At 36.1% G+C, this 11,977-nt stretch overlaps 1 protein-coding gene across 1 annotated transcript; it reads left to right on the plus strand.

Moving 5' to 3' along the window:
- Nucleotides 1-6,878: 6,878 nt before the first annotated feature.
- On the plus strand, nt 6,879-9,360 carry LOC128168380 (uncharacterized). The gene has a single exon (XM_052834649.1). It carries the CDS (start codon nt 6,951-6,953, stop codon nt 9,051-9,053), a length of 2,103 nt encoding a protein of 700 aa, XP_052690609.1. The 5' UTR covers nt 6,879-6,950; the 3' UTR covers nt 9,054-9,360.
- Nucleotides 9,361-11,977: the final 2,617 nt, after the last annotated feature.

Here is an 11,977-nt window from a genome sequence, read left to right on the forward strand (position 1 = left end):
CGGATGAGAATTCCATGAAAAAGGTTCAAATTTTACATGTTTTTCTACATTTTTGATGCATATATACAATAAAAGGGTAAAAATGTGTTGTTTTTTGTTCATTTCAAGAGTAATTATCATAGCAGATGTTATTTCAAGGTCAAATGTACAGTTACATATTCTACATGTAATGGTAATGGAGTCCATTGGAAAGAGGGGGTGGCTTTTTCAATTCTGTAAATACATCTAAAATACCATATTTTGATAGGAAGGAGCAAAAACTTGAGTTTTTTGACATATTGTATACTTTGATAACTGCATTTGTCTACATGTAAAGTTCATTTGAAATAAAAATATGCTGTTTTAAAAAAATTAGGTGATATAAGTCTGGTGGATTAATGTTATTTCATAAAATCAGACAGCAAAATGGCTGCAAATTCATAAATTTAATGATTTAATTGATAAAAACTGTTTTAAAGTATTTATTCTCATCTCAGTAATTAACTTAAGCCTATTAATTGTCATCAGGATAGGAAATGCCTACTCTCTAAGCCAATTTACTCTAGTGGTGGTCATTCTACACATTTAAGAGGGAGTTACTCCCCTTGAATATTTTAGCTAATAAATGATCTCATGACATCTATAGCCAAGAAAATCATCCATTTTCACGAAATGTATTACTTATGGTACAAAATCCACTCAAAATTACACTTGAAGGAGAAATATGAAAATACCATGTAGTCTTGAAGGTGGCAGGGGACAGTTTTTTTCATCCAATTCATTGTAGCCAAGGGATGCATGTCTTCGGAACTCTGTAACTAGAATTTCCTCAGTTCCCATTCAGCACAAATACCTTTAATTCACTCTTTATAAGGCCAATCACCAATTTCTGAAGAAAATTGCTAATCAAAACCTGTAAAATTCTCTACATACTGGTTTTTATGAGATTTTGACCCTTTCATATTTTGCTAATTTTTCATGATTTTTCAGCTTTTTAGACCTCCCCCAGCTAATTCCCTGCAGAGGGTTGACCTTCCGTACCGCGTGCATGCTGCACTATCACATGTCAGAAACTTACCGGTGTATAGTTTACAATGTCCCATCCACCTACTTTTCGTGTTATTTTACCTCCCGTCTGTAACTTGCAATTTCACTGTGTAAAGTCAGCACAACAGTCAAAGCCGCAGGTTTCGCATTTTACTTCTGATTCTCATGTACCTAACATAAGGGGCCTACATATTGCATATCAATTTCAACAAGAGACACCCCTCTAACTAATGATAATCATTAAAAATCATTTCATGAATTTTAGCAACACTCATAAGCCTTCAAGTACAGCAACTCTCAATTTTACAAAAATATTGACGGGTACTTTATTCGAAACTGTCCCTTGCTACCTTTAACATACACTCACATTCTCTGAAAAGTCATCTTGTCTTAAAATTACAAAGCTTATGCTATTCTGAAAAAAAGTACACCTTATTTTGCCAATTCCATTGAGGTTTAAGAAAAATATGGCCATTTAAGTGAACCCACCGTTTCCACTTTCCTCTATTTAACACAGATTCACAGGGCTCTCCATAAATAAAGCATCTTTACCTAATCTTTTAGAGGTCAACTGTTGTTCAACCTTCTTAAATAAGAAACCTTATTGAATACTACATGCATCTGCTTGATATTATCATGATAAAAGCATCACATCACTTAGAAATCCTTTCACATGTATACCCTCCCCCTATCTTTTGATTTTCACAAGAAGCATTAGTTTGAACACTTTAACCTAATATTATGAAACTTGTGGCAGTTTCCTTGAGTCATTTCTTACACATAATTGAAAACAACCATCACTGATATTTAAAATTGATCTTTTTTGGTAAATGGATGATTTGTAGCATTTTTATTCACAAAAAGTCATGTCGCCCTACATGTGATTTCTTGTTTTCATGAAAAACTAAGCCTATAATCATATTTAGTGGATAACTTATATATTCTGGTTTCTAGTCTCCTTTCAACTTTGCTAAATTAGTAAGACCTACAAGTGTGACATGTGCGTTTAATTAAAATGAAATTCAAACACACCCGGGTACCTGGGGACGGATGAGAATTCCATGAAAAAGGTTCAAATTTTACATGTTTTTCTACATTTTTGATGCATATATACAATAAAAGGGTAAAAATGTGTTGTTTTTTGTTCATTTCAAGAGTAATTATCATAGCAGATGTTATTTCAAGGTCAAATGTACAGTTACATATTCTACATGTAATGGTAATGGAGTCCATTGGAAAGAGGGGGTGGCTTTTTCAATTCTGTAAATACATCTAAAATACCATATTTTGATAGGAAGGAGCAAAAACTTGAGTTTTTTGACATATTGTATACTTTGATAACTGCATTTGTCTACATGTAAAGTTCATTTGAAATAAAAATATGCTGTTTTAAAAAAATTAGGTGATATAAGTCTGGTGGATTAATGTTATTTCATAAAATCAGACAGCAAAATGGCTGCAAATTCATAAATTTAATGATTTAATTGATAAAAACTGTTTTAAAGTATTTATTCTCATCTCAGTAATTAACTTAAGCCTATTAATTGTCATCAGGATAGGAAATGCCTACTCTCTAAGCCAATTTACTCTAGTGGTGGTCATTCTACACATTTAAGAGGGAGTTACTCCCCTTGAATATTTTAGCTAATAAATGATCTCATGACATCTATAGCCAAGAAAATCATCCATTTTCACGAAATGTATTACTTATGGTACAAAATCCACTCAAAATTACACTTGAAGGAGAAATATGAAAATACCATGTAGTCTTGAAGGTGGCAGGGGACAGTTTTTTTCATCCAATTCATTGTAGCCAAGGGATGCATGTCTTCGGAACTCTGTAACTAGAATTTCCTCAGTTCCCATTCAGCACAAATACCTTTAATTCACTCTTTATAAGGCCAATCACCAATTTCTGAAGAAAATTGCTAATCAAAACCTGTAAAATTCTCTACATACTGGTTTTTATGAGATTTTGACCCTTTCATATTTTGCTAATTTTTCATGATTTTTCAGCTTTTTAGACCTCCCCCAGCTAATTCCCTGCAGAGGGTTGACCTTCCGTACCGCGTGCATGCTGCACTATCACATGTCAGAAACTTACCGGTGTATAGTTTACAATGTCCCATCCACCTACTTTTCGTGTTATTTTACCTCCCGTCTGTAACTTGCAATTTCACTGTGTAAAGTCAGCACAACAGTCAAAGCCGCAGGTTTCGCATTTTACTTCTGATTCTCATGTACCTAACATAAGGGGCCTACATATTGCATATCAATTTCAACAAGAGACACCCCTCTAACTAATGATAATCATTAAAAATCATTTCATGAATTTTAGCAACACTCATAAGCCTTCAAGTACAGCAACTCTCAATTTTACAAAAATATTGACGGGTACTTTATTCGAAACTGTCCCTTGCTACCTAAACAGGTCTAGGTAACCTCCGTTTTCGGAGGATAGAAATTTTCCTCCGTTTTCGGAGGATAGACGCTAGCGCCATCTAGCGGATCTTTGATAATAAGGGGCAGTTAACTCTGTCAAAACAAAGAAAGATAACTCTTATAAAAACGATGCTTACGCCGTCTAGCGGATCTTTAATAATAAGGGGGAGTGAACTCTGTCCAAACAAAGAAGGGTAACTCTTATAAAAACGATGATAACGCCATCTAGTGGATGCTTAGAAACTAAGAGTTACTAACTCTTTCAACATTAATTAATTTATTATCATCTGATTATCAGATTATACCATTAACATATTAACAATTGATTAATAATTAATTAGACACAATGTAATATATTTCAATCATATTGTCTTTTTTTATCTGTTTAATGTTTCTTCTCAATTATTTTAAAATAACACAGAGTTAGTATATACATCCCTGAAATTACCAATTTCAGTGAATTAAAATGTCTCATAAGAAAAAAATAGTTTTATAAAATATAAAATATTCCTAATAACATTTACTCAAATGATAAGTTGATGAACACATGATTTTATATGATGCAATACATGCAAAATGTATTAAAAGCTGTAATGCATTTCAGTTTTACAGCAGGTGAATATTTTTTAATGGTTGAACATCCTAACTTTCATATTTTATATTTGAATTATTAAGCAATGTTAAATTCAAAAACTTGTTCTTGTAATGTTAAAAATAATACTGCATGTCACTTCCTTACACCCCTACCCTTAGTACAGAAGTATGTGTATAGGGGGTGATGTTGTTTTAACAATTAATCCCTGTCACTGTCTGGGATATTCCCTGCACACCTAAGTGACCCGGTATACCCCAGCTGGTACTGGGGAGAAATCATTACCTATTGAAACTCAACACTGCTCAAGTCATCCAACATGCCTGGACCAGAGTAAGTATTTATAATTGTTTTAAGGGTTGCTGTGTTTTTCTTTAAAAAATTACAAAAACTTGTATTTTTCTGCCAAATTCTATTTGAAAAAACTAATGATTAATGATGTTGAATTTGTTTTACAGACCTCAGAGATCATCAAGACACCCAAAACTGTACATCACAGATAAGAAAAAACGCAGCAACCAGAAGTCGAAGAGGAAACAAACCCTGGTCACCAAATGCCATGAACTTGCACAACTGACAGGAGCTAGTGTGTTTTTGAAGATTGTGTGCCAGGATTCCAACAAGTCCTATGTGTACGCTACAGATGACCTGTACTATGAGTATTCGAGTCGGGGATTGACCAAAACAGGCCAAGTCACCAAAGAAAACAGGGAATTCGGTGAGGATCCACAAGTAAACTTTAATGAAAACAACCCAGTGCTCCTGTCACCGATGAAATTGAAGAAAGCGCCAAAGTGTATTTTGCCAGGGGACCTATCAAACATTACTGTTTATTATGATGTGGCTGACTCCTTTGCTGATGTTGTGTGCGAAGAGGAGACCCCTAACATTGAGGAGATCCAGCCTACAATGAAACCGACAACAGAGCTTGAGGATTCCGAACCAAATCAACTTCCCCAGGAACCTTCACATCCAGACCCCTTGGAAGTTCCCGACAACTGTGATCTAGAAAGTCCCACCAAGGAACTCCCTGAGGAAGAAGAAAACTATCAACCAACTTCACCTCTACGTGTGGAGTCAACCCCACAAAGATCCAGTAAAAGACCAAGGACCATGACCTTGAAAGCCCTGGATTATCACTTCAATCGTGTTGAAGTTCCACTTACACCCATCAACAAAGTGTGTGATATGGCAAGACTGTTTAACGTCTTCGAGAAAGACTGATTCTGATTGGACGATCAGGAATATTAACCAATGAAATTAAGTTAAACATTAGCTATCACAATGGCCGGTCTAGTCATTGTATTTTGATGTAAGATTTGATGCATTTGATGTAAGATTTTCAAAGATTAGTGCGAATGTTTCTCGACTTGTTGCAATACTGCTGTTGTCAGAGGCAAAATCTCATCGTGAGCCCTGGACCGGTAAATGTCCTAGTAAAAATAAACTGGCGACTTCGAGAGAATAATGACGTATATCTCCGCTATTTTAAGACCCATCAACTTGAAATTCGGCATGAGTGTATCTCAGACATTACTTTTCTGAAAAATACATGCATATTGCGAGTGTTTTAAAAATTAATTGATTTATTAGGCTTTTGAAGCGAGCTGGTAGTTTTTTATTTGGGTCAGAGTTCGACCCCTTTCTTTATTTATGGTTACATTGAAATTAATGTTAAAACGGGCTTGGCCCCTGTGGTAGAGACATTGCAAAAATATACATAACCAGCGTTAGCGATTTATGTATATTTTTTCTGCAATAATCGCTACCTTCATAACCCGAATGGATCATTAAAGAAAGCATTTTATTGTTTATATTAACATCTTTCTTTTAACTATTCAATAAATTGATAATGAATCGTCTCCTGTGAGACTTTGAGTCTGACATCATCAAGATTATTTCGTGGAATCCGTGATTTTCCTTGGGTCGCTGTAGGTTTCGACCAATCGATAAACGGAGCGTGTAGATTTCAGTCTAGTGTTTTTATAGAGCTATGAATTAACTATAAGTTTCCGTAAAAAATAGAGGGAATAATACTTGGTAGATGTAAATTTTGCTTTACGTTCATGTGACTAATTGTTATTCGAGTTTTGGATTATACATGAATTAAAAAATGGATAAAAATAAAATCCTATTCCCCATTCGTTTTGATGTTGATACTCGTACAAACATACAGCTGTCTGCAGGCACGTAGCATCAGGGGGGGGGGGGGGGGGCAGGGGGGGGGGCCTTCCCCCCCCCCTCCCCCACTTTTTCTCGCAGCAAAAGATTTTATAAAATTTACATATAAAAAATAGAATTATCATGGAGTTGCCCCCCCCCCTCCCCACTTTTTTGGGAGTATGTAAAAAATTGATATGAAAGAAGGAAAGGAGGAGTGAAATTGAAGTTATATACTACGCCAGCCCCCAGCCCCCCCCCCCCCCCCCCCCCCATCTCCCATATATCATATTTCATCGCAATGTATCGGTATTGTTCATTTCATCCATTCAGTTGCTTTTCATTGTGCGCTTCTTTTATATACATAATTGACATGAACCGGTTCTTGTTCAATTTATATCCTTTCATTTACATTTTGCATTGTCTGTGATAAAAGTACTATATAGTCAAATTTACGATAATTTCACCGTTGGCACATAATTACTTTAAATGCGCTTGTTCATCAACATTACTAATATATTGTTGTTTTGCATCCCGTGGTAATGCGTAGTCTGCATTTCTTGAAAAAGCTGTCAGATGGCGTACAAGGCCGGGGTGGGGGGGGGGATGCGTGATGAAGGTGATTAATATTCAGGTCTTGAACTTTAAATAAATCCTCATTTTAGAATATATTATGCTTAAAGCATAAATTTGATTTCTTTCAAATTGGTTTCTAGTTGTTGGTACAGAAATGCATGGTCTTATACACTGCAAAATAGAGATTCCTGAGTCAATTCAATGTATTTTTTTTATTGGTATTGACAGATATGAGGGACTGCATCACATGTCAGAGTCCGTGTTTGTGGGACTGCGTGATAAAGTGGGAACCTCAAAACAGGTGGCTATCAGGAGGGAGACAATGGACATCAAGGAGATGGTGGACAGACGAGTGGCACCTTATGATGGAGTCATTGGGATGTTGAGTGGAAGTAGAAGAGAAGGGTTTAGTCTGGAGGGATCAGATATTGACTTTATGTACTGGCCAAACAACCACCGAGTGATCATGGACATGTCTCAGTCTGAGTATTACAACAAAGCCAATACAACCTTGATTCTCTCTGACAGTTTTGAGAGTCCACCAGGATTCACTCTACTTCAGTTACTGACACCAACAACAGACAGAGACGTCCAATCAGCATGCGTCAGAATGAATGACAAAGTCTATATATCTAGTTCTGCATTCAGACAGATAGTATTACTTTGTTTAGCACCACCGGGACTTAATGTTACTGAACATGGACCCTGTAGTAATTTTATTATTAAAGAAGAACATGAAGGTGACCTTGCCTTGTGTTTTGTTTGTGACTTTTGGCCTCTGTCTGCTTCCTCATGGATAAACAGATGTCACTCATGGCCTGATCCTGAAGTTGTTGATGACATTGTCAGAAATGGATGTCACTTTGTAGCAATAGGACACCCATTAGGACCCCATGCAAATGAAGAATGGAGAATTTCTTTCTCCCAGGCAGAGTATAAATGTGTGTATGCAATGAACCACTGTCAGTTTTTGACTTATGGATTATTAAAACTTTTTCTTAAAGAAGTTTTAAATAAACAGTTAGAAGAAACCAATAAACTGTTGTGTTCCTATCACATGAAGACAACTATTTTCTGGGCAATTCAACAAAACACACTACCTCACTGGTGTCCACAAAACCTCCTAGCAGGTTTCTGGGTCTGCTTTAAACTCCTCCTAAAATGGGTGTATAAGGGGATCTGTCCTAACTTTTTCATCCCACAAAACAACATGTTTCTGACAAAGGTCCATGGCTCAGCACAAAACAGATTGTTCCTACAGTTACATGAATTGTACAAGAAAGGTCTGGCCTGTCTGTTACAGAGTCCCTCTATCAGGTCCTACATCATTGATGTCCTGTACAATCCTAGAGTTTTTGTTTGTACAGATGAGAATTTCATGAAGTCTGAAGTTGACTGTGATGTAGAACTTGGCTATAAGATGGTAGATCGTATTACTTGCAATAGCAGACTCAACATAGATCTCCACAGTTGTGTGAAATACGTATATGGAATAGAACAGTGTGTAGATTTACGCCTAACACACTATGAAGTCTTCATGTTACAGAGACTTACAGCGTCCTTCCTTCGAAACACAGCTGTTGTATTACACAACATGTGCACTAACACAAGAGCTAACAAACGGATGTATATTGCAGACAAAATGTCCCGCCACATGCTGAAATTAGCAGCCAAGTTTGGGAATGTTTCTGACATGTTATTCATTGCCATTTATTATTACAAGACACTCAGATACAGGGAAGCTTCATCTCTTATAAAGATAACAAAGGCCAAGTTAGCACAGCCATATCTGATGTATAATGAATGTGTAGATAGGGAGAGATATATTGAGGCTGTAGGGGGACAGTCCTTGTCTACAAAGATGAGACAAGCTGTAGCAAAGGATATCATACTTGACACCAGAATCTTTTATATCAGTGAACTAATACCAGAACAACAGTCTGCTCTACAGAATGTAGTGCATGTATTATATATCCCAGTGTTTGTAATGTTACACTTCCTAGAGTTCTTGTGTTACAGACACATTGATACAACATTATCACAAGCAGCTCTAGATGAGCTACAGGTCCTAGTCCACCATGATCAGGGACTGTATGTACCTGATCTATTAAGAGACATCTCCTGGGAGATCCTGGGGATCTGTCAACAGATCACAGGGAACCACCAGGCTGCTCTATACTCATACCAACAGTCACTCACACAGTATCCATTACACCAAATACACACTGCTACACAGATGAGAATACAGGATTTATAGTGGGGATAACTGCACACTATCACACGTAGATGATTCTGAGGTGAATTTATAATGGGGAAACGACTGATTTAAGAACCATTCAATATTCATTTAATGAGATATCGGCTCTTCTGTTTGGTCGAGCAATTCCTTTGATACCTGCATTGTTACAACGCACTAAGCAAAATTTCAAAGTGCGTTATTTTTTTTAAACCAAAATTTTGTTTAGAGTGTTTGTTCAACGTTTTATTCATAACATATTTTTCATATTTATACCTTATACTGCATTATTGTTACTTTCGGTCGCTTACAATAAAAAAATCACAGCTTCACGTCTTCTTGACAGTGTTCCTTTTCTTATTGTTAAACTTTCATGTTAAATACTGAAATCTGATTGGTTTAGACGCAGTTCATAATTTGTTCTATTACCCTCAGCGTTAGCAACGCACTTAGCAACGGGTAACATTAAAAATTGTTATACTTTCATGTTAAATACTGAAATCTGATTGGTTAAGACGCAGTTAATAATATTTACTATTACCCTCAGCGTTAGCAACGCACTTGGCAACGGGTAACATTAATAAATGTTACATGCGCGAAAATTATGCGCGTACGGTTCGCTGTAGAATTCACGTTATTCCTAAATAAAAGCAGTAAAATTTTCTTAAAAATTTAAAAAAAGACATTCAGTATAACAAAATAAATAGTGCCTGTTTGGGAGGATAACAGTTGAAATTGACACCCCTCGAAAACCATTGTCAACCTCCGCTTCGCGTCGGTTGACAATGGTTTTCTCGGGGTGTCAATTTCAACTGTTACCCTCCCAAACAGGCACTATTTATATATTGTAACATGCGCGAAAATCATGCGCGTAAGGTTCGCCTTAGAATTCACGTTATTCCTATCTAAAAGCAGTGATGTTTTCTTTAAAATTAAGACATTCAGTATAACAAAATAAATAGTGCCTGTTTGGGAGGATAACAGTTGAAATTGACACCTCTCGGGGTGTCAATTTCAACTGTTACCCTCCAAAACAGGCACTATATAATAGTGCTTAATTTTGATTCGGAGCAGAAGGTAAAAGTCACAGTCCCCTGAGGCTATACATTTGTGTCATAACGAATACAGGAGAGGATGGAGGGGAACCAAACTACAATACGAGTCGATATATTTCCTTCCTTTTTAGTTTACCTTGGTTGAATGTCTGATCATTAGCTATATAGTTTTTAATGATGCGTTTGTAGGTCTGTTAGTTGGAACATACAAAGCTGACTGATTTAAGGAATCGTTCTTTGAGTATTATGAGGTGATAATTTCGGTCGGGGCGTGGTCAAATCCAATAAAGCTCGAAGGGCTTAATGATAGATTTGACCACGCTCCGACCAAAATTATCACCTCATAATATTCAAAGACTGATAGTTATATTATTTCCAATTTGTACACTTTAAAACACCATTATTATAAAACCAATATTTTTTTTTGTAGCACATGCTATGTATTACTACGCGGCGCGGCCAATACCGTATTTCGGTTATGCTATAAGACACGCCCATTTTGTGTCACTCATGCTTTATGAAGTTATTGCGTTTTAGGGTTCAAAGTTGATTCGTAATGTTATCACAGACAAAGACGGTTGAAAATGTAAATATTCGTTGATAGAAGTTCATTTACCGCTACTCTGTATCTTAGCTGCAGGTCTGTAGCTCCCGGTCTAAAAAAGTCGGATGGACGACCTGGGAGCTACAGTATTTAAAAGATGCAATTTACGGCGCACAAAAACTAATGCTAGTTTTGGAATTCTGTAGAAAAAAAGTACCATTAAATTCTTAAGGGAATTTACTATCGTCCATTTACTTGTCTCAGACTTAGTAACATTAATCATGTTAATTATCTCATCCTCTTTATAAAGAGTATATGGAGAAAAAAATTTCGTTTAAAAAAACATTTAGTCATAGGCTCTAACTTGCGTGGAAGCATCTTCGGGTAGTGTAGATTCTCAAATTTGATCAAATCATGTTTCCCAAGGGGAGGGTGTAGGGTTAGGCCACAATGGCGAGTCGAATTTTAACAATGTTCATAGGAAGTTGCATGTATATAGAGCAAATTTTAAAAATCTTCTTGTCTAAATCCATTCGGCCAGAAAAACTGAAACTTGTGTGAAAGCATCCGGGTAGTGTAGATTCAAGTTTGTATAATCATAAGGGGGAAGGGGGTCACAATGGAATTTGAAGTTTTATATAGGAATAAGATGAGAAACATTTTGAAAATCTTCTCAAAAACCATTTGGCCAGCAAAAAAAGGTTACCTGTATGGAAGCATCCTTGGGTAGGGAAGATTCAAGTTTGTTAAAATCATGGTCCCCGGGGTAGGGTAAGGTCTAAATTGGGTGGGGTCGAATTTTTACATAGGAAAAAAACTTCTTAAAAATCATTTGGCCAGAAAAGCTGTAATTTGTATGGAAGTATCCTTAGGTAGGGTAGAATCAAAGTTGTTCCAATCATGATCCCATGGGGTAGGATGGAGCCACAATGGGGGAGGGGTCAAATTTTTACGTTAGAAAATGTAAAGAAAAATATTTAAAATTCTTCTCTAAAACCAATCAGCCAATATAACAGTAAAGAACTACTAGTATATAAATGTATGGGCGTAATTTTGCCCCTATAATGAACATCGTCATTTACCGAAATTTTTGTCCTCGTTTGTACGGATAATGTCGGATATAGATCTGAAAGTTTTTCATAATTTTAATTGTGATCCAAATGAACACAATTTTGAAATATGACATCAAAAAGTGAACCTTTTCCCCATATTTTTGCATTTTTAGCATATGAAACGGCTTGTCGTTCAGAAAACATAGAGCGATTACTTGAACAACAAAATATTTTCATCAAAGATTTATCTATACAAGACTTGTCAGTGACAAAAAGTTTGTTTTTGTTCAAAGC

This window comes from Crassostrea angulata, chromosome 10 (assembly GCF_025612915.1).
Source record: "Crassostrea angulata isolate pt1a10 chromosome 10, ASM2561291v2, whole genome shotgun sequence".
NCBI lineage: Eukaryota > Metazoa > Mollusca > Bivalvia > Ostreida > Ostreidae > Magallana > Magallana angulata.

What these genes read in the sequence shown, in the direction of transcription:
- LOC128168380 (XM_052834649.1), top strand. Translation starts at nt 6,951, where the DNA reads ATGCATGGTCTTATACACTGCAAAATAGAGATTCCTGAGTCAATTCAA.